The sequence below is a fragment of the Elaeis guineensis genome, chromosome 5 (assembly GCF_000442705.2).
Source record: "Elaeis guineensis isolate ETL-2024a chromosome 5, EG11, whole genome shotgun sequence".
Taxonomy (NCBI): Eukaryota; Viridiplantae; Streptophyta; class Magnoliopsida; order Arecales; family Arecaceae; genus Elaeis; species Elaeis guineensis.
The window spans coordinates 114,455,562-114,478,980 of record NC_025997.2 but is presented as its reverse complement, the minus strand read 5'-3'; the positions used below and the strand labels follow the sequence as shown (position 1 = coordinate 114,478,980).

The window sequence follows — 23,419 nt, the reverse complement described above, 5'->3', positions numbered from 1 at the left end:
TGTTCTTTTATATTACTACTTTCTTAGATAAGTTGATAAAATTTATCCATATTTTTTATTATTTTATTATTTTTTATATTTAACTAAATTATCAAATATTAAATGATAGAGATATTGAAAATAAAGATAGATATTTTAGATACAGTATCAAATATCTATTTTATTCATCGATGAAATAATGATTTAGTTACTTTCTGTATAAATAATTTTTTTTATTTTATAAATAAATATTATTTATAATAAAATAATTTATTTATTTTAAAAATATAAAAATAAAAATAAATTAATTTTAATTTTTTATAATACTTACCCACAAAAAGACGACCCTTGTATCTAGATACCCCGCACAAAACCCCAGCCATCGTCTAACCATCCGGTCGGCGAACCATTAGTCTTATATCTAAACACCCGACACAAAACCCTAGCCATGGTCTAACTGTCTCAGCTTCCCTATTCGGCCGCTCCAAGCCTCCTCCCGAGGACGGAAAAAACAGAGGAAAAATTGGGGAAAACAAAGGAAAAATCAACGAAAACAAACGAAAGACGAAAAAAATTGAAAGGTAAGACCTTTTCCCACGCAGATTGATCATGGTTTTTTTTTCCGCTTCTTTTTCTTTTCATTTAATTCTCTTTTTTCGGAGATCTGTGGGGAAGGGGAGCACTTGAGGGAGATCGGAAGGGGTTTCTTAGGTTCCGGTTGGGGTTTTTTCTCAAGCATGTGGGATTTTGTGCGAGTTGTGGCGGTGTGAGTTTTCTTAGGTTCCGGTTGGGGTTTTTTCTCAAGCATATGGGATTTTGGGCGAGTTGTGGCGGTGTGAGTTGGTCCCTTGAGGTTTTGAGAGCCTAATCGTGGTAGAAGCATGACATTTTGTGGGGTTTGGGGGATTTTTGATCGAAAGGATTCTTCTTGGGCGCCAAAATTTTCAATTTTTGGAGTTCTGTTCTCATGATAATATGAATATGATATCAAATCCATGGTGTGAGACTTGCACCAGGCTATGTTCCACCTTTCTGAACTGTAATGCGGATGCATGAACAAGGCCTTGCTCATGCTTTGCAACTCCAAGGGCCAAACATGTGTCACGGTTGCTGGCACCGGCCGCCACAGAAGGAGAGAGACAGACTCAAGGTTCATGGTTTAACATGCCCTTTTCATTACTTTCTGAACATTAGCTTTATGAGATGGGAGGTGGTCTAATTGTTTTGAAAGGTTGGGTAGGAATCATGCTCGGAATCAGAAAAAACAATGTTTCATCGAGGTGGCTGGTGTACTTTTAACCTGTAATTAGTTAAAAAAAAGAATTTCTTCACTTCTTTTTGATGTATATATATCAGTCATTACGAATGGGAATCAAAGAAAACAAAGTTCTGTGTTTTTAATGGTTAGCAATAGCTATGGACATCAAAATCTGTTGATGTGGCTTTAATAAATTGTTATCACGAAATCAGCATGGCATGCTAGTAATTATTTTATTTTATTTATTTATTTATTTTATTCTATGTTTTAGGTTAGACTTGTGGAACTGGAAAATAATTTGATTTGAGTACTTTATCATTGTTTACATGATTGGGCATATACTTGATACATGCATAGAAGAAAGACCAACCAGGGTTCGGATACTTGAATAACCTGACCCGAATAAAGGTTAATAGGGCGCATTGGGATACCCGACAGGTTTACATTTTTTAGTGGGATGGGTTTTGAATTTTGTATAGTTTTGCAATTTGGGTTTGAGATGGGTTTGGATAATAAGATTTTAAACAGGTTTGGATACGAGTAGGGCAAATTTCATGGGTACCCAACTCGTTGCCATTCCTTGTTGATTTCGATTCCTATTTTTAAATGAGCCAAATAGTGACAATGGGAATCATTCATTTCGATTCCGATTCCAAACATGAAACAAACATATTGGGGAATATGGCCATTCCAATTTTCATTCCAATCAATTCTGGTTTTGATTCCGGTCGTTAAACAAACATAACCCTCTTGTTTGGTTGAAGTTTTTGGAGGAGAGAGATTAGAAAGTGGCATGCCCATGGGAATAACATTTTCATGTTTCATGGGAAAGAAAAACTCATGTGGGACATGGGAAAGCTGCTTTCCTATGGGTTGGGAGTTATTATTATTATTATTATTTTTAAAATGCCCTTAGAGCCATTAAAGATCCACGGCCATCTTCAATACCACAGCAGGTATTCCTCAATGATCAGGTATGGATCCATATATTAAGCCCTCCTATATTTTTTAACAAAAAAATTTGGTGGGTTGGAGATTGTGGATCCTCATCTTTTTATGGTATATATGATTGTATTTTGCCATGATCTTATGGGCTGTTTCATAGATAAGGGAAAAGATAGAGATAGGAGAGAGGAGGGGGGTTGGGGGGGGGGGGCAGGCGCTGAGGAGGAGAAGATGGAAGGGGAGAGAAAGAAGGAGAAGGGAGAAAGGAAGAGCTGGGGCCTGGTCATACAAGACTACATGTCATTTGAATTTACCTTGCTCATTGTTAAAGAACTTGCTAGATTACCCAAATAAGTTATCATAAAACATTTACCCAAAATAGTTATTCTGCATCCAAGTTAGCAATTCTACAAAATTAAAAACTGTTTTGCAGATTTTCAGGGAAAAACACTGGTTAGAAAATCCTTGGAAAAATTTTAGGTGTCAAGTCAGAATAAATAATTAAAACTTAGCTTCTTAATTCTGCCTGCGTACAAATTTGGCCTGGGCTTTTGTTCCTCTAGGCACATGTATATCATAACAATTTTTTCTGTTTTTTATTTTGAGAAATTCAGTGGAAATGCCACCTTGTAGATTCACATGTATATGAGAGGAGTACTAGACATATACTTACAAGCATGTTCCCTGTTCAGGGTTTTGAAGTTTCTCTCACACTCCTGTGATCTCCAATAGAGTCCCAGTTCCACCGCCCATCCTCTTTTTGATCGATTACTTTTGTTCCCTTCCATTCTCCATTATTTATTGGTCATGGCGGAAGATGCGGAGCAGAAGACCTTCAGCGGCCTTGGCGTTTGCGAGCAATTGGTGGAAGCATGTGATAATCTGGGGTGGAAAAACCCAACAAAGATCCAAGTTGAGGCGATCCCTCATGCCCTTGAAGGTACCTTTCTTCAATCCATTGAATCAAGCGCTGCCTTCTTTTTTCTAGTTCTTCTTGTGATGTGATATTTCTTGGCAATCATCTTCATCATTTCGGACTTCAAAAAGCTCAAATTTTAGTCTGTTTCTGTTTTTGATAATTTACTTCTGTTTATTGAACAATAGATTGGGAGAAATAACTTTTTTGTTTGTTTAAATATATATGATGCATGTGTGGGAGCTTAGCTTTTTTCCCCTTCTTTTTGTGAGCATTCATGTACGCATGTTAGTCATTTGATCTGATGGAAAGCTATCATGGAACAAAATAGATGTAAGTGTTTCAGAAAATTGATACACATTCAAAATAGATGTGACTATTTCAAAAAATTGCTAGACATCGAGTGAAATGGGGGCATGATCCAATACATAGGCAATGAGCTAGTGTTTAACTGCCTCGGCTCCATGCTGATGATTCTCTTTTGAACTGATCAATTAATTCATTCTAAACTATATCAGTTTGGTCTTGTTTATGTCTGCTGTATCAATGAAACAGAGAATATAGTCTTGTTTTGGTGATCAGACTCAGGCCACAAATCTCAAAAATTTCCTAGTGTCACTTTTTATTTTTATGATATTGCAGAGTTCACTTTCATAAGACACATAATCATCATCCTTATTGAGGGGCTGATAACCTTTCATCATGCAAGGTCCTATTTATATGCCTGAATTTATGATTATGACATAAGGAATGAATGTTGCATCAAGAAGTTGTGATTAAACATTTTGACTACGTAGATAGTCTATAGGCATGCATTTCTGAAATTTTAACTAAAAGCATAACAAAATCTTTAGTTCTTATATGTATGTATGTATGGATGCATGCTTGCATGCATGTATGCATGCATGTGTCTTTTTTTTTTCTTTAAATATCATGAGCTTGGACAATGATGTAAGAAGTATCAATAAGATAAGGCAATTGCTTGTTTATGACTGACCTCGGATATGTTGCTATTTTTAAAAAGGCAGGTTGACATAGTTTGACCTTAAGTTGCCTTTTCCTGATTCTACACTTATAGCTGAATCTGATGATACCAATATTGGTGAGGTGAAAGCGACATTACAAGATAGATACTGGGGGAAGAGGTTTCCAGAAAAGATTAGTAGATGTAATCTGAGGAGATGCATGGGTGCTTTTTCAAAAAAAAAAAAAAAATCTGTTTCTTAAACGTGTAACAAAGGGTTTGATAATCTGAGTCCATTCAATAGTTATAGATCTGAATTGTTAATGACTTTCTTTGGGAACATAATCTAGCTGGAATATGATAAAGGGATAGAAATAAAGAAGAGATGGTAGGAAAAGGACTTAGGGGAACTCTGACAAAGAGTGAGTCAGATTTGGATTAAAGGATCAGGGCCTTGGTGCCTCTGTGGTTCTTTCCATGGACAACAATTGTATCTCCATTTGCTACTCTCAAAGAAAAATAAAAATGAAAAATAGATGGGAATATGGTGGTGTGAAATGCCACTTTGACAAGGAGATTGGAGATAGAGCTTGTTTTAATATTGTGAAACCATGTGGTTTGGCTTTTAGCAAGTTGATTTTGTGATAGGGAGTGGACAACTCCTCTGAACCCAACTTCTTTTGTGGTCATTACCAAAAAAATAAAAGACTATGTGGTATGAGATAGATTCAAAGTGGGTTTAAACAGAAAAAAATCAGATTGTGCATAGGAACTTGCTCAAAGTACTGGGGTGTTTTGGGATTGGGATAAGCTGGGATTTTGTATACTGTTAGGATTTTGTTGTAGAAAATTATTTTATAGTATACTCTTGTAGATATGGCTTATTGCGTATTTACCCTTTGAAAGATATTTGTATTATCTACCTTTCGAACAATCTTGTTTTTGGATGGACTCCCTTCCTGTTAGATTTTTGGCTGATGGCGTTCATAAATAATGGTATTATCACTTGACATTATTATCCTTTCATGTTAATACCTTTAAAAAGTTCACATTTTGTTTTTACTAAAAAGAGATGTATTTTTATATAATTTTTTCAAGGATATTCATGGACAGGGGTAGTAAAGTTATTTTAAACTTAAAGTGGTTATTAACTCTATCAATCAAATATCTATTTGGGGGGGGGGGTCATGCAAAAATGGATGATTTGAGGGGTATTTTTATGCAAATAGTGATTTTTAGAAGTTAAATATGCACTAAGCTATATTAGGTTTGTATATGCAAAAACCCCTACTGTATATTATTTGACAACATTTTCATTGTTATATTCCTCTAGGCTATATATACATATATAAATGAGTGCATGCATGCATATATGCATATGCATATGTGTATATGTTTCTGCATGTGTGTATGTATTATGTGTATGTATGCTTGTATGTTTCCGTATATATATGTGTGTGTGTTTATGTTTGTATGTATATGTATGTACAAACACGTACATACGGATACACTCTCATATATATATATATATATATATATATTGGAGGCCATACCTGATTTATAGTATTTAATTCCAAATTTCTAATTTATCAGTAAATAAATTGTAGGAAAATCTTCTTTTGTTTCTTGTAGGAAGAGATGTGATTGGATTAGCACAAACAGGGTCAGGCAAGACAGGAGCTTTCGCATTGCCAATTCTACATGCACTACTGGAGAACCCACAACCATTTTTTGCTTGCGTGCTTTCTCCAACTAGGTTGGTGGTAGTGATTTCTTGCTTGGATTTATTTTATTGGTAGTTCCTTTATGTTGTGATGCTAATTTTTTCCTAGTTTTATTTTTGTTTGTTTTCAGGGAGTTGGCGATTCAGATAGCTGAACAGTTTGAAGCTTTAGGGTCTGGCATAGGTGTTAAATGTTCCGTGGTAAGAGGATCTAGCTCATGCCATTTGTTTTCCCTTCTTCATTGGTATAAGTTGAGTTCGGATCTTCTGCGGTGCATGTTGTGCACCGCAAGGATGGTGCATACTTGGATGGGTGACATGTTGCCCATCTTGGAGATGGATGGTGGTCGCCCATCTCTCAACTGTGCCAAGCAGGGTGGCATGCAGTACAAGGCAGGAGTTGAGAGATGGATGACAGTCGTCCATCTCTGAGATGGGTGATGTGTCACCCATCCAAGCATGCACCATCCTCTAGGTGCAAAACATGCACTGTAGAGGATCCTGAAACTCATATAAGTTACCATGCTGTTGCTTGAATAAATGCATATATTAATCAAACTTTGTGGATTTATAGTGGTCATGAGTATTTCATGAGTGTGAAGAAATTAAGGACGTAGAACTTCGTGTAGGCACTATCAATTGAAAATCAGTTGAAATCTTGCTGCTTATCGAATTGCTAACATTTGTTTGGAGTGCTGGAAGATTCAAAACAAGCATAATTTTTGAATAAATGTATATATGTTGGGTGCATATTTCAATGAAGCGACCAGATGACTTTGCTGAAAACTGAAATTCTTCATTTGAAGCTTGTATAGGAGAGTGTAGTGGTACTGTGGTAGTAATTAAAAATATGCTTTGAATTGCTTTGAGTGGTTGTGTGTTCAACAAAGCAAGGTCAAATTTATTCCCCTGCTTGTTATAGTACTTGGAGAAGTTCATTCAGCTATATAAGGTGGTGCAAGCAGATCATATTAGCCATCCAACTTTTCTAACTGTTCAGTTCCTTATCAACTTGACTTGAACTGGATTGATTTGGTTTTGATCCTAAATTTCTATATCCGAGCCTGATACTGTCGTTAATTTTGCTGTAGGTTGGGACCCATTTTAATCCTACACGTCCAGATTTTAGATTTAGATTGGCCATAAATCAGGCCAGATTGTTTGTTAGGTTTAGGTCTACTCATCCCACACACCAGTGCTTGTGCCTTTATTAAATGTTTTCAGGTGGAACATGTAGGGCTAAGTATTGAGACTGCCGACCATTTGAGAAGATAGTTGTGCAAATGGCAAGTTTGTGTTCTTATTGGGTGAAGTAGGTTATTGCTGGTTATGAAGAACACATTTTCTTAATGTTAAAACTTTAGTGATGTTAGGCGAATGGTAAGTGCAACTATAGTATCTTAGGGTGCTGTTTGGTATATTACCGGTGATGTAATCACTGGAGTGATGTGATCACTGGGGTGATATGAAGACTGGGATGATGTGCAAATATTGAAGTGATATGTAATCATTGTATTTGGTATATCATTGGAATATCATTGGAAATAAAACTTCACTATGTTTGGTATATCACTAAATAGTGATAGTGATAATGTATAAAATACCATAAATAGCTTTATACATTAGTACATAATAATTACTCTACAATTTGATTAAATATTCTTTATTTATAACTCCTCACAAAAACATGTAGCAGTAGTAATAATAATAATAATTATTTATTTATTTATTATTATAGATATTTATTTTGATGAATCTATTACAATGATATTACGATAATATTATATATAATTAGGCTTAACTAGGCTCAGTCAATTTTGACCATCAATATCAAGACTGCCTATTAGGAATGATTTAGTCCATCAAAACAAATTGAGAAAAAAAAAGCATGAAGGATTTAGCATGATCCATTCATGTCAATTAACCATATCTACCTGTAGAAATAAAATAGGTATCTAATAAATAAATAAAAGGCATCTGTATCATTTAACTAAACCTATCAATAAAAATAAAAAACACGTCTAGTAGATAGGTATCTATAGAAAAAGACGAGGAGGATTTTTATTTTCTTTCCAATTTACTGACTAGGGATATTTTTGTCTTAAAATAATTTCAGTACATCACTAGTACCTAGTGATATGCTATCACTTAGGGTATGTGTGGTGATAGCATCACTGCATTGATGCTATCACCGAATTTATCACTGGATCCTTCATCACTGGATGGGATTGTGCAATACCAAACAAGATGATGACCTCCAGATAATAGCATCACTGTATTGTGCAGTGATGCTATCATCGAATTTATCACTGGATCCTTCATCACTGGATGGGATTTTGCAATACCAAATAAGGTGATCACATTACTCAACTCACATCACTGGGGTGATGTGAAATATTACCCCCTACCAAACAGCACCTAGGTTTATTATATTATGCTTGTGTCTCATTGACTAGTTAATTCATAGTTTCTTGCAAGGCGGAGTGCATAAAACTACCGAGATCTGAAATTGAGTGACATTAGACTAAATAGACGCATCGAAAGAGAATGATGGATGCATCATTTCATGATCTAAAGTTAGCTGCCCCCAGGCCAAAATCTATTGTACTAAGAAAAGCATGGATATCGGTGATACAGGACCAGGTAGGAATGATCTGCAATGAGTGGAGGACCTAAAAGTGGAGAAATCCTAGGTTTTAGGATCCTTATTTTCTTGCCATCCAGTTTCAGTAAACAGGACTGAATGTATCAAAGCTTGCTTGTAGCTGATCTAAAGCCTGCAACAGTGACAAGGGGAATCTAGCAGATGCTTGAAACCATAAATAAAAGTTATATGGCGATCCAAAGTGATTCAATGCCTGCTGTTCAATGCTTGCTGTGCACAGAATATTGTGAATGGTCTCCTGATCTACAATCTTCAGAGAAAAGAGGGTAAGCAACAAGATCTGGCAACACCTTGGTGTTTAAAATTGATCTCCAAATAATGCTGCAAGCAATCTAAATGTTAAAAACCTTTTCTAGAATAGAGCGGTTTATGAATTGAGCAGCAATATGATCAATTAAGATCAGTAGAGATAGATAGCAGATTATGATATGAAGAAGAAGATTAAGAGGAATATGAGAAGCAGCAGCAGCAAGAAGGAGTCTTGTATTTCTTCTTAAAAAGCATACACTTTACTTTTCAATGACCCTTCTGGACTCTATTAGTTCAGTCAATTCCCTAGAAAGTTCCTAATTTGGGCTATCTAGGACTCTTATTATAAAGAAAACCCCCAAAATCCCACTAACTACCAACAAATTTGATGCTTCATAGGATTCCTAAAAGGTCATGGTTACTGTAAGTCATGTCACTCATGGTACAATAATGAAAACAGTAACTAGCCTATAGTTTTAAGTCAAAAATAATATACAAACACTTCTATTGAAATGAAAAATTGATCGGCAAATGATTTGGAACCCGTTGGATGAAAATATGCTTGCAAATCTTTTTTCATGGTTATTCAATGCAGCAGGATGAGGCCCTAAGATGCCTCAATTGCAATGCAGCCTGGCAATCTCAGCTGTTCATGGCTCCAAACAGCAACCTGATTGTTTTGGGAGCTGAATTTTGTAGCCATTGTTCCCTCGCTTAGGCCATAGCAGCTGATCTTGAATGATTGCTGCATCAATCGTCCATGTAAGATTATGGAAACTAATTTATATTATTGAAATTCTTTTTAGACCTTATGTATGCCTTTATGTACATGCCTAATCGAGTTTAGATATATCCTTTTTATGCTGATATCATACCATCTCTGCTCTGCAGAAACAAATTATTTTAAAAAATTTTAAATATAATGAAAGAAGTAATGGAAACCTACTTTAGTATAGTCCTAATATTGTCATCATATTTTGGCTTTACCCTTTGAGAACTATAATACGAGAACTGGGTATAAGCTAAAAAAAATTTAAAAAGGGGGCATAAAATTATTTACCAACAGAAGAATGCATGTCATGCCATAAAATATATGATGTTCATTGCAGCATCGTGGAGTGCGAAGTTAGTCTTGAAACATAAAGTATCTACTGCTTAAGTGAATGTATATCAAATTATCTTATGAAAAGGCATCTTGCTTGTTACAGCTGGAGGTTGATTTCTTAAATTCAATATATCTTTCTTAAAGGACTATTAGCATAAGAAATGAGAATATAATGATCTATTTATGATATACTTCACGAAGCAAAATTTTACTCCGTTCTTTGATGAAAATGTATCAGCAATTTTCAACTGCAAAAGTCCCCCAAAATCTTGTGTTGTAAACAAATCTTGCAACTATTGTAGGGTCCACTTTTGCATCTTTTCACTGACCACTTGATTTGTTGTTACAGTTTGCCCTTGCATATTTATCTTGATGTGCTTTCTTTTATAATAAACTTCATCTTCACATGCTTGATTATCAGTTTTATGAGGCATGGCCATAGTTCTGTCATGTCATGGATGAATCGATTATTGACTAACACATGATCCTGATCATCTACAATGTGCTTTCTCAATTGTGTCACTATAGAATCATATGTTTTCTATTTTTCCTGGTGATCCTTTTTAGTATTGTCAGTTAGTTGCATTTGAAAAAAAAAAATCAGATCTTTAATGGTCAAATATTTGATGGTGGACTAAGCAGTGTATTATTCATTCTTTTATTAGATTGTTGATGACCTTTTGTTGAACCACTGATAGCTTGTTGAAGTGTCTTTGCATACATTCTCACTCTTTGATTTGTTTTAGACATGCCTTGGCACAATGTTGTTATTCCTTCTTTAGGAAAGCTTTAGAACTTCACATACAATCTAAATTTGCTCCAGGTTCATGTGTACATAACATACATAGGTACGGAAGTACATAACATACATGGTAATGTGCTACTAATATGGTGTGGAGACTCACCATACTGCATACTTTTTCTAATTGAGAGAAGCAAACTTTTTGCAGCTTGTGGGAGGAGTAGACATGATGCAACAAGCAATTTCTCTCGCAAAGCGTCCGCATATTGTGGTATGTATAGATATCTATTCTGCAGTCTAGATGCATGCTCGCTAGAATCTCTAGTGTTTTTGTGCAAGGAGTCTGAATTTTGCTTCATGGTTTCTAATTATGGAGGTAACTAAATAGAGTCAGCTTGTTGTATTTAACTTTTGGGTGGGGAGTTTGCCTTTAATGGAATCCTTGTTTGGGTAATAGACAAACTACATCACAAGATTTCCACTTGAACTCTTGCTGTCTTGCAAGCTAAATTTCTAAGAAATTCTATCAACATGATTCTGCCAAATTCAAAGCTTCATTCTTTTTCTTAACCAACAGAGATGACTGTGTGTATACTGTGTCTTCCACATAAGTCTTGTTGCCTTCTTGCTTTGTTGTATTTACTTGTCATGCTGCATTAAATAAAATTAAATTATGTTACATTCAATATTCACCTTTATTAACTTGAGTTCCTATCACCACTTGTTATTGCTTTTTGCTTCTTGGAAATATCATTGGACATGGAAAATGTTTGTCATTCTTGGAAATATTTGGAGGACTAATATTGATCTACACCTTATTCAGTCAGCCTCTGATAGTTGTGGGGACATAATCCCCCTAGTGAAATCCATATTTTAAATCATTCACTAATTTTCATTTATAGTAAGATTTGCTAGACATGATTTAAAAGCCTTACAGAAGTAGAGGGACCTTCCTGCATTTTTTTTGCTATTAAAAATTGTCGAATGAGATAAAGGATAATGCCTTAGCACAGCCAACCCATTGGGATGAAATACGGCACCCAAGCCAGCCCAAAACATGGCCGGCCAAGGTGGGGTCAATTTTGCCCATCTGCTTGGAACATCTTATCTGAAAAGTAAAAACTGCTCCCACTTTAATTTGATTTTTAACATCAGGATATCTTAAAAGATTAGATAAAGGATCAATTATCGTTTGAAACACAAAAGCATCCAAATTTAGCTAATCTGATTTTGTTTTGTTATTTTTATATTGACAAATTGTCTTTAGGAGTTAGTTGGCCTGTTTTTGTTGAAGCAAAGCCTTAAATGGTTTATTTTTCTTGTTCGGATCTGGTATTTATGTTGTATTGACTTGTTTGTACTAATAATTGTGAGATGCATAAAAGCAACTTATATCAAAAAAGACACTTACATAATCATAATGGTTGCAGACTTGTAATAATTACCAATAGCCAAGTTTATGATGCTAGAGATGTTAATTGCTGGATAAAATAATGGAAAAAAGATCAAATATAGTTCTATGTTCATTCTGTTTTTTTAAAATGACATCTGTATCTTTCTTATTCTTTTCATTATTTTTATGTTGTCTACTAGCTGTGACAGGTAAAGCAATGATAATGAATTTTCACTCTTGATTGTTAATTTTGAAGTCACTTCAATTTTCCTTATATGATATGAAGTAGTTGAGGATTATGTTGGGCATGAACTTCAATTATGTGGTGCTTTGTAGCATTCTATTTTCCTCTGAAACCAAACTTTTTTACCACCTGGTTCATATAAACTTTCCAGGCAGCTGAGCTGCTTATACTGCAAATCTATTGCTTTAACTATTGAATGGATCCAACAAGTTTGGTACTTCTGTACTTATATTCTATCACTTATAGAAAGTGAGATGTAGAAAGATCGGTAATAGATTTTGTTTGCTTTTTCTTGCACATAATTGTGAATTTTCTTTCTTTTCTTTTCATGCATATTTTCTCCATGACAGCCCTTTTCACTAGTATCTATTTTTCTCTGATGGGTCTCCAAGTAATGAGTCTTATTTGTTGCTAATGAAAGTATCTATTATTTGCTTAGGGGGCTTTGAACAAAGTTACTGCATTTAACAAGATTGAACGTTCATACAGCAGTTCCTACTAACACTCATTGCTTTAGTTGTTGCATGTTGTTGGAGGTTATAGGCAGCCCTTTTGTCTCTTTTTGATAAATATTTGTTTATATCCTAGCATGAAATGCTGTATGTGTTTTTTTTGACTTTTTCTTTGACACAAATGTTATATTTGTGTAGGTGGCGACTCCTGGGCGTCTCTTGGATCATTTGTCAAATACAAAAGGTTTTAGCCTTCGCATGTTAAAATACTTGGTATAACTTCATTTCATTTACTATGTTAATTTCATATGAAGTATGATAAGGACTTTGTTTGCTTCTCTGGTTTTGTCTATATTTCTTATATTTTTCAAACTAAGTCAACTATCTTAGTCCAATTTATTCAGTTACATGGACTTGTTATCTTAACAATTCAAACATATTAGTGAGCAACATGCCAGGAATAATCTGTTAACAATGATAATATCCTAGAACTCAGACTTGCAAGATATAGAAGTTGTTATCACAATAAGGACTAATATGAATATATGATAAGCAGATTCAACCCATATACTACCATCAAATGAAATCTACTCTAAGTTTCCTCTAGAAACAAAACACTGTCGATTATATAGAAAGGATTTCCTCATTCAGTGGCTAATGATTTTGTTAAGAAGACTATACTTTGTTAGGTCAAAGGGATAAAAGTACTTGAAGCATGTTAGTAACATTTAATCTCAATATTTTATTAGTTTGTTTAGAGCGAGATCTAAGCGATATTTAGTTTCATTATACAAGAATACTACCCATTTTAGCAAGAAGCTATGCAGCTAATGTTGGGGAAGAAACAAAATTAGAAAGTGCTATATTGGCATGATAGTCTATCATAATCCTTAGCTGCAAGATGATGGTCCTTTTCTTTGAGTTTTTACTAGGCAAGAAGTTCAAGAGACAATAACAAATAATGGACTGACAATTGTTTGCCATGGCAGCATGATCAACATTGTAATGTGCATGAAGTTGAAGTTGAAGGTTGACAAGTTGGTGGGGAGGAGGTTTCTTCATGAAATACATGTTTAACAGTAGCTTTTGAAATGGGTTAAGAAAATAAGGTTGCTGTCCACGTGATAGAATAACCCACATATATTCACGGCTTGTTCTCCTGGGATGCTGCAACCAGTGTTACATGGACACACGTGTCTTGCTTCAAAAATTTGTGTTGGACACATCCGAGTTGGATATGTATCGGATGCTTGAACACTTGAAGGTCTTGGTAGCTATTTCCAATAGTTGAACTCTTCCAACAAGGAGTTTGATCCTCTGACTTGATACTAGGAGTGAGTAGTTGTTCTTTTTCGAGATTTGTTAAGGGTGTAGGTGTTGAAACAACTTTGCAGATATTATTTTGCTAATGTTCTTTTGTTAGTTAGGAAGTTTGAATGAGAAACATGTATAATGAATCTTAACAAACAACATGTTTTTTAAGATGTTCTTTTTAATGTTTAAACAATTAACATTTAAAGGTATAAATATATAATTTAGTTAGGTTTATTTGTCATCCTGTGTATCGTCATACCTCTCTTTTTCCCTCTTGCCGAGTTGACACTTGGATGCATGCCCGTATCTAGTTCTCATTTCCGTGTCCATGCAGCACTTGTGACAACTTTCTAAAAAGGGAGAGATTAGTCATGGACGTGTTGTGTGATTAAGCAGTGGTAACAACTATCATCTTGTCGAATATGAGTTAATTAGACAAATATGTGACTGGGCTTGGAGACATTTCTTTTTTTCTTTGGTTTAAGGCAAGAGAATCCTTATAAGCCACTTTTACAGATGGATGAATTTATGGTAGTTTGTTTGAGTTGGGCAGAATGACCAGATGCTGAGATGACAGTAGTGTTGGACTTCTGGATGGTAAACCGAGTGAGGCGTGCTTTGATAGTCTGCTAGTTTCTATCACACCATAACTGTTTGGTGAGAGGATATATTCTTTTACCGATTATGTATTTATTAATTTTTGGCATGTGCTGTCTGATGGCTGTTCGAGCTGCACTAACTAATTGGCTTTTCTTTACCCTTTATTTTTTCTTGCTTTTATAGTATTCTTTAGGAAAAATTTTGAATATGATATATTCAGGTCTTTGTGACCTGTGGTGGAAATGCTGGTTTCCTAGCTGCAATAGGCCCACAGTATAGATCAGCTTTAGTCTGTCCCTCTGTTTGTCTGCTCATGACAGTTTGGTTGCTAAGATTTCAAGCAATAACTATGTGGTCACTAACTTGGTGCCCAGCAAAATTTGTTCAACGAAAACATAATGTCCACAATAAAGCCTTGATTAAAATTCTTCAGAATGAGGCCTCTGTCGTATCACTCGTAAAAATCATACGCCATTTCCTGTTCTACGGATTAATTAAGTTAAGAGAAATGGATGAAGTGGAAATCATCATGTGTTGTTGCATGATAGTGCTTGTCAGGAGCTGCAAGATAAGTTGTGCTTGTCAGGAGCTGCAAGATAAGTATGCATCAGAAAATTGGGCCATAAAGGTCCATTCGCAGGAAAAAAAATGACATAGACTATAGAGTATGACTAGGAAATATAGGTGGACTGGTGGAAAACTATGAAAGGTAAAGCTAGAGATGGAAATTAGTGGAATCTAAAAGGTACATTGCTGGAGGACAATGTTTTGGTGATTAGCTTGAGATGGTTTGGTTGCTGTGAGGTCATTACTGGGAGGGGAGAGTGAGTACCTATAGATGAAGCAAAATAGGCCATAAAAATACTTGTATGGAGATTATGCAGGACTAATGTCTGTTTAGCTAATAATTAGGTGTTTTGTGGATATTACTACAGCGAGAGTGAGTTACTACAGCAAGTAGTTGCTTTTGGCATTTGGCCAGTGGTTTTCGTTGACTAAGAAAGATGACACAGGAAAGTGTATCTTGTTATTGGCTTGCTTATTGTCCTATTGAATAATTTCTGATTGAGCCATTGTGCTTTACAAAGATAGCTTAGGCTATAATTTCCTATTTACCATCTTGCGGTGATTGAAAACATGCAGTAGTTTCCTCTCTCCTGTTGCTATCTTTTCTATAATGTTGGTACAATTCATTGAAGGGTTGATGGCATGTTGAAAGTTGGTTGTAAAAATTTGCTAAATCATTTGCCTTTGGTGTTCGTATTGATGGTTTATGCTTTAGCTATTCTTTATTGGAAAAGGCTATGTTGCTGTGTGCAACATGTTCTATGTAGGATGGGAACAACATTCCGAACTGCCACATAAAATTGTGTACTGTGAAATCATGAAGTGACACATTATTTTACTTTCATTTCTTTGCTTTTCCTTTCTAGTATTGTCTGTTTGTACATATTATCATACATGTATTGCTTCGACAATTACCTGTCATACATAAAACAAAATTGCTAATTTGGTTTGTTTTTATCTGATGCGAAGGTCTTAGATGAGGCTGATAGGCTTCTCAACATGGATTTTGAAAAAGCTATTGATGACATCTTGAAGGTTATTCCTCGAGAACGAAGAACATATCTATTTTCAGCTACCATGACAAAAAAGGTATTCTTTCTGATTTATTGGTGTTTCTTTAAAATTTGAGAAAACAGTGTTCCATATTTTTTAGTTACAATAACTTTATTATGTGTTTCAAGGCATAAGGAGTCTGATCCTATTTGCTAGTTCTAATGTGGATGCATTGCATGTTGTTCTTATATCTTATAGGAGCATGGCTTGTATTTTGATTTTCGCTAATGTGTAGGTACTGGTATGGCCAGCCGCCAACCTGTATTCTAGTTTTAGTATTTTGCATTGCATGGTATTTTGATATATGTGAACATGATTTTGTGTTTTTTGTGGAACTGGTTTAGTTATATCTTTTGCCAATCTTCAGTTGTCTTTCTTTTGTTGTCCATCGTAGCTATCATGGTTCATGGTTGGAATTCAAAATTAGAGAAAATAATTCAGTTAACACAACCATGGCTAGTGTTAAAATACTGTTTAGTTTAGAAGTTCTATACATAATGTCAGTGTCATTGTGGATCATTGTTGTGACAGGTGGCTTTCTAGGCTATTGCCACTTTGCCACATCATAGGTCCTAAGCGAGACAACTGCTTGAGTGTCTAGACATCTGATGGCCATCTAGTGCCTAGGCCAGCACCTCAATATATAAACTCATACTAGATCTTACTTAATAAGTTGTATTATTGTCCTAAACTGAGCAGAATAGGGGAAAAGTATTCATGTAGCCGACCCTATTTAGTTTGGGACTAAAGCTTAGTTGTGTATGTTATAGTATTACTATATTATGAAACTAAGGGAAAGTATAGAATTATAGATACACCCTCCTATTAATAAATGCATTTTTTTGCAAAGATATAACTCATTATCTTGGGAATGTGCCAACCAGAAAGGTGCTTCTCTTTAGTATAGAATTATAGATACACCCTCCTATTAATAAATGCATTTTTTGCAAAGATATAACTCATTATCTTGGGAATGGGCCAACCAGAAAGGTGCTTCTCTTTAAGTTGTTTGGATGCTATCTTGACTCTCGCTCCTTGATTCAGGCTTGCAAGAGGATATACCGGTTTATGCTTTAACTATTGCATGAGTTCGTAGCAATAATCACCACGATGTTGGTGCAAATTAGTAGTTACGGAGACCATGAATCTTTATCAAATTCTAAATGGTTTTTTTTAATAAGCTTTCTACGTAACTTTGCACCATATGAGTCTATTTATGAGCATATATAGCTGCTGTAGTTGTATGTTAATCCCAAATAGCATTGGGTAATTTTAAATTAGGCTCCCATTTGGTTGTTTGGGCATTCATCTGGGCCTTCGAAGGGATAGCTGCTACCTAGGCAATTTGCTATGAATGATTTATGATTTTTGCACCAAATCAAGGTAATAATATACCATGTTTTGACTGTAGTTAATAGAAATTTTTGTGCTTTTGTAGCATACAAGTTTTTCAGATATAAAGGGTTGACTATTTTAATTTTAATTTCACTATGTATTATTGGGATTTAGTGTTATGACCATTATTAGTTTGAATTTTAGAATGTAATAGTTAGACTTAGGGTTATTTTGGTGTGGGTTGGTTTTTTGATTCTCAGCTACCTTATCAGTCATTATACTTAACTTCAGACAATGTGAAGAGACTCCATTTGAATGATCTTCCAGGATTTCTCATATAATAGGTCAAAGTGTTAATTCTAAATGAACAAGAGCTACATATTGTATTTAGATTTGCCCGAATTCACTATTCTTCCTTGGCAGTGTAACTTAATGTTGAAGACTAAAACTTGCTGCAAGTTTAGGTGACAATGTTAAACCATTGTGGTGAAGTTCCATTTGGGCTAACCCTTTTTACAAATAGTTTGCTGGTTATCTTTTATAGTTATGCTTCTTCCTAAGAATCCATTTTTGTGATTGAATTTTAAGTAACCGTAAGTTCTTGAAATCGGTGTAAAATTGTAGATTTGAATTTGAATGTCCCTATCTTAAGCCTTTTAGCTGTTTATGTTTAAGGATATTTAAGTCTGCTGAAAAATTCATCAACTTATAGGTGCAATCCTAATCGTAGAAATCTCGAGAAACCCTAGATTCAAGGTTGTTAAAATTCTCAGGTGAACCCACATGGTGAATATGCTTTTGAACCTAGATGGATGCCATGGTGCCTAGGTGGTGGCTGCCTCGAGACGAAAGCCCTCCAAACCTTGAATATGCATACCTTCAAATGATATCATACATAAATAATTATGTGCATACATTATATGTGCACTCCTTTTTGTTTCCACCATATATGGCACCAAAGAAACTTTTTAAAAGGCCCAAAGATCAAAGGAGAAGAAAGAAAGCAGCAATAGCATCACTGCCACTGAGGCAACCAGCAAGCTGTAGAAACCATAGCTAGGCAACTAACACTGAGCAAGGAGTGAAAGAAAAGGAAGAAGAGGAGAAGGGCAGGGAAGCCATAGCCAACAGACTCTGTGGCAACCAGCGAGCTGTAGGGCCATAGCTACGCAACTAACACTCACCAAGGAGAGGGGCTGGGAAGTAGTAGCCAACAGACTACAGGGCCACAGCAAACACCATGAAGAAGAAGGTGAAAATAGAAAAATAGAAAAAACAGGGGAAGCATGGGTAGATGAAGAAGAAGCAATAGAAGAAGAAAAGAGGAAAAAAGTCAAGAGAGGATGAAGGCTGATCTAAAGAAGACGAAACAATGAAACATCTCAAGGAAGGAAAAAACAACCAAAAAAAAAAAAGAAAAAGAAAGAAAGAACACATACCTGTCATCAATGCTAGCAGTTGCCATCATTGTCATTAGTGATTGCCATTGGCTGACCCAATGATCGCCATTGATCATCCTACTGGCTGCTGCACAGCATGGTAGTATCCTCCTCTAAATCTCAAATCTCCCATATGGCTTTCAAGTAGGGAAAGGAAGGGGTGAAGGAGCAGAAAGAAAAGTAGGGTTAGAGCAGACTGAGCCTAGCTGACCTGGTCCCATGCGCCCTCTAGGCGACCACGTTTAACAAGTCTGCCTAGAGTAGCTCTCCTCTTTATGATTATCAATCATTAAATCGAAAGACTTAAATCGGCAATTTCACCCAAATTTCTTCATGGGTCGACATTTTCAAAATAGCTATTCTTCCTGCTTTAAGCAGTAAAGTTGAAATATGCAACATTGAACAATAAGTTTGACTGAAACTTATCTTGTATTATTTTTCATTTCATTTAGTTATCTCTTTTCTGATCCTTTTATTCTGTTCTTTTAAATCCCATCATTTTTGTAGGCTCACCAATGAACCATGATAGACTTGCATTAGGGCACTGTGTGAAGTTCAAGGCACCCTCATAATATCGATGTCTTCTGGTTTTTGAATTTGATCCACTTGGAAAGAATGAGTTCACCTGGTGAGCTTTGCTTTGCTTGCAAAACAAGTTGGGTGGTATATGTGATTATATAGCTGGATGTCTTTGGAGACTCGAGTTCTCATGAATCAAATGATATTGGCCTCCTTTACATGTTTATAGATTAAAAGACGTGAACTCATCCAGAAGCCTTATTGAAATGGGCTATGATCTGTGTTGCAGGCATGTGAGATGCATGTGGAAGACAAGTTGGGAGATATATACCAAGAGCTATAGAGAATGTACTAACAATGGTGAATGAGGAGGTAATTAACAAGGGGATTAGATTAAATTTGTATGGAAGTGCAACGCAGAACAACTAAGGTTAGCTGGTCTTTCAACAGAGCAATCTTTTCTTGGTTTAAGTGGAGTTAATGGGTTAGGGGGAGAAAAGTAAAGCATTTACCATGCAACATTCTCAGAATGGTTATTCTGCTGTTGAGAAGAGTTAAACCAGCTGATCAAATTACTGTTTGGGTGAATGAGGCGGAATAAATTGGTTAAAATGGTCTTATTGCACTTTGACCCCCAAGCAAATGGAGCCTTAAAGGATATGTCTGAAAGAAGCATTTTAGGAGTTTTTACTCAATTATATAGAAAATGCTGCAAAATTCTGAACAAGCCTACTTCGCTTGTCCCTTGCATCTCACATTTAGTGAGCATTTACTCTCAATGGCACTGTTCAGGTTGCACACAAAATACTGCCATGTAAATGAGGGAGATTATATTCATGCTTCAAAATATGCGTGGTTGGTTGCAACAGATGAACGTTATAGTTAATGTGTTCTATAATATTTCTGATGTATGCTTGTATGTAAATAATTTACATGTCTTTGGATTTTAGAACCATTTTAGGGAAGACATATTAGATCTGGTTGATCTGGTCTAGTTAATGCTTTTTCTAAAAGTTTCATTTTGAAAAAGTAATTAAAATTTTATGTAATAAGCCATTTTTATTTGTTTTACAGGTTGGCAAGCTTCAGCGGGCCTGTCTAAGGAATCCTGTGAAGGTTTGGCCACCTCCATTCTTCATTTACATGTTTTTTTGCAAGCATTAGCTAATATTTTAATGGCTTTTATTGGTATGCAAATTGATATTCATTGCTGGTTATTTCAGATTGAGGCTGCATCCAAATATTCCACCGTCGATACGCTTAAGCAACAGTTTCGCTTGACTCCTGCAAAGTTTAAGGTTGTTTCCTCTTTTCCATGTTAGTGTACAGCTACTGGGAGGACTTTAACACCAGTTATCTGGCTAAATGTTGCAGTATACTTCGGTCTTTTTCAGAATTGCAAGAATAAACTAAACTTTGTATCTGTGTATGGTGACACAAGTATTCACTTGGCTAATATATACTAGTTATTTCTCAGGATCTGGAAGCTATATAGAAGTCTCTGTCGAACATGAGACTTTTCAAAAATTTAACAGCATATATCTCACCATGATCAATTACTCTAGTCAAACTGTTGATTAGAAGGTAATTGATGTCATGGCAGCAGTTCTGATGGAGTTATGCATTTGTCCTTTCACTGTTGTTTTCGGTCCTCTAAAATCATGAGATCAATGCAACTGCGGGCACAGCCAGATACAAATAGCATCCTGTTTAATAATTTGTAAGCTATTGACGATATATAATGGTTAAAACATTGTCTGTAAACCAGTAAATAATTTAAAGAGGATACTAAAATTATTGAGCTAGTGCCATATGTTTAGGATTTAGTTTCTTTACTATCACTAATTTGCCACAGTCTAATAGTTAACAACAATAACAAAGTCCACTTTCATCTTAGGAGCCCGTCTATTTTACTTCTCATAATCTATTTTGTTCAGGATTGCTATCTTGTGTATATTCTGACGGAGATGTCTGGGAGTACTTCAATGGTTTTCACTCGCACATGTGAATCAACACGGCTTCTCTCTGTGATTCTCCGAAATCTTGGTTTAAAAGCCATACCAATTAGTGGTCAAATGGGTCAGGTAAAGTATCTGTATTTTCAATATCGGTTGTTGTGAGAACCAATTCTTCAATTTAATCTACCTGACTTTGCAGCATGAAATCTCACCCTGTTTTTTATCTTATCACTTTTGTGAGCAACTGTAAGATGAATCATCATTGACACTTTTCAATTGCTGTTTCTGATAGGCCAAGAGATTGGGAGCTTTGAACAAGTTCAAGGCTGGAGAATGTAACATTCTTATATGCACAGATGTGGCTAGTAGAGGTCTTGATATCCCTTCTGTGGATGTGGTTATCAATTATGATATTCCAAGCAATTCAAAGGTTTGTATCATTCAATTTGGTCATTGGAGGTTGGTTTCGAGAACAAACTTCAAATCTTCTCTTAATAATGAAGTTATGCATTGGGAGGTTCGATATGCTGCATTTTGACTTTAGACCACGTGCTTAAATGGACTAAGCTTTCCAGTGTCTTTGATTGCATCACTCGTAAAAGATGGTTCACTCTTTAAAGTTGGAGAAGTTTTGATTAATCTATGTCTTCAGTTAGTTGTGAAGTATAAATTTAGTCAGATTATGTTCGTGTAGAGTGGGTCAACACATTTTCAGCTTGCATGATGCACAGTTGTATTTTCTACTGTCTTCCGGCTACTTGTAGTTGCATTTGAGTGAATGTTGTGATAATGATGGCAGTTTCTTTCAACTTTGTCATTTGTAGTTAAGTAATCATAGACCATGTTGTTGTCATGCAATGTGATTACATGTCTGTATTCTTATGCTTGAAAAATCAGCTTTCTTTGTTGTAGTTCATAGTGCATTAAATGTTAGTTTATACTGATTAAAAATCTACCGCTTCCTTTCCTGATCCCGATTTCATTTTGTATGCTCCTTGGACTTGAATGAAAAGGTTCCCAAATAAACAGAAGGCCTACTTTTGTGCACTTCTCATTTCTGTCAATTGTTCTAGGGATGATTTCTGAACTTTGGCTTTTCATTTTCTTGTGTGATCACTTACTCATGGCCTCTCCTATGGCCTGTTGCAAAACAGGATTATATCCATCGTGTGGGCAGAACTGCACGTGCTGGACGATCTGGGTTGGCGATATCTTTAGTGAATCAGTATGAAGTTGAGTGGTACCTGCAGATAGAGAAGCTCATTGGTAGGCATCTGTTCCTCGAATTGGTTGAGAGTTAAAATTGATTTCAAACACTATTATGCAGTTATACAGTTTGTATCAATTATTATTCTGCAGGCAAAAAGCTTCCCGAGTATCCCGCAGAGGAAGCAGAAGTTCTGGTGCTCTTGGAACGGGTAGCTGATGCCAGGAGGATCTCTCATATGGTATGGTACCCTCCTCTGTATTGATTGCAGCGTCATTTTACTATTTTTGTACCAGAAAATCTGTTTTCTAATTGTTATTGTGTTTCTTTTGTTTTCTGCCTTAAAAGTGCCATATGCTGGATTATTTCTTGGTATTGGAAGCATGTATGATTTAAGTATTTTTCTTTACAGAAAATCAAGGAAAGTGCTGGCAACAAGAAACGGAAAAAGGTGGAAGATGATGAGGAAGAAGCTGAGAGATATGTTATTGATCCCAAGAATGCAAAAGCATTCAAGAAATCAAAACGGAGGTGATGGAATACTGAAATATAGGAAAATGAAATGCTGATCGTAGAGCTTCAATTTTTTTTTTTAATTTAAATTTCTGTTCCTTCTTTCCTTTACACCCAGGGATATTAAGTTCCGTGATCCTGCCCAAGTTTTGCCTATGTAATAGCATGAAGTCTGGATGAAATTTGTAGTCTTCTTCTGATTTACCTCTTACAGAACTGTTTTTGGGGAGTTTAGAACTAATTTTGATTTGCATTTCGGTTAATCCACTTTTGTTGATG

At 35.5% G+C, this 23,419-nt stretch overlaps 1 protein-coding gene across 1 annotated transcript; it reads left to right on the top strand.

The window, feature by feature from the left end:
- Nucleotides 1-360: 360 nt before the first annotated feature.
- LOC105045547 (DEAD-box ATP-dependent RNA helicase 10) lies at nucleotides 361-23,403 on the top strand. The gene is made up of 14 exons (XM_010923874.3): nucleotides 361-560; nucleotides 2,875-3,122; nucleotides 5,695-5,818; nucleotides 5,917-5,986; nucleotides 10,755-10,817; nucleotides 12,834-12,908; nucleotides 16,086-16,205; nucleotides 20,537-20,578; nucleotides 20,686-20,760; nucleotides 21,400-21,546; nucleotides 21,713-21,850; nucleotides 22,575-22,686; nucleotides 22,780-22,868; nucleotides 23,040-23,403. The coding sequence occupies exons 2-14, from the start codon at nucleotides 2,990-2,992 to the stop codon at nucleotides 23,160-23,162; spliced, it is 1,311 nt and encodes a 436-aa protein (XP_010922176.1). The 5' UTR covers nucleotides 361-560; nucleotides 2,875-2,989; the 3' UTR covers nucleotides 23,163-23,403.
- Nucleotides 23,404-23,419: the final 16 nt, after the last annotated feature.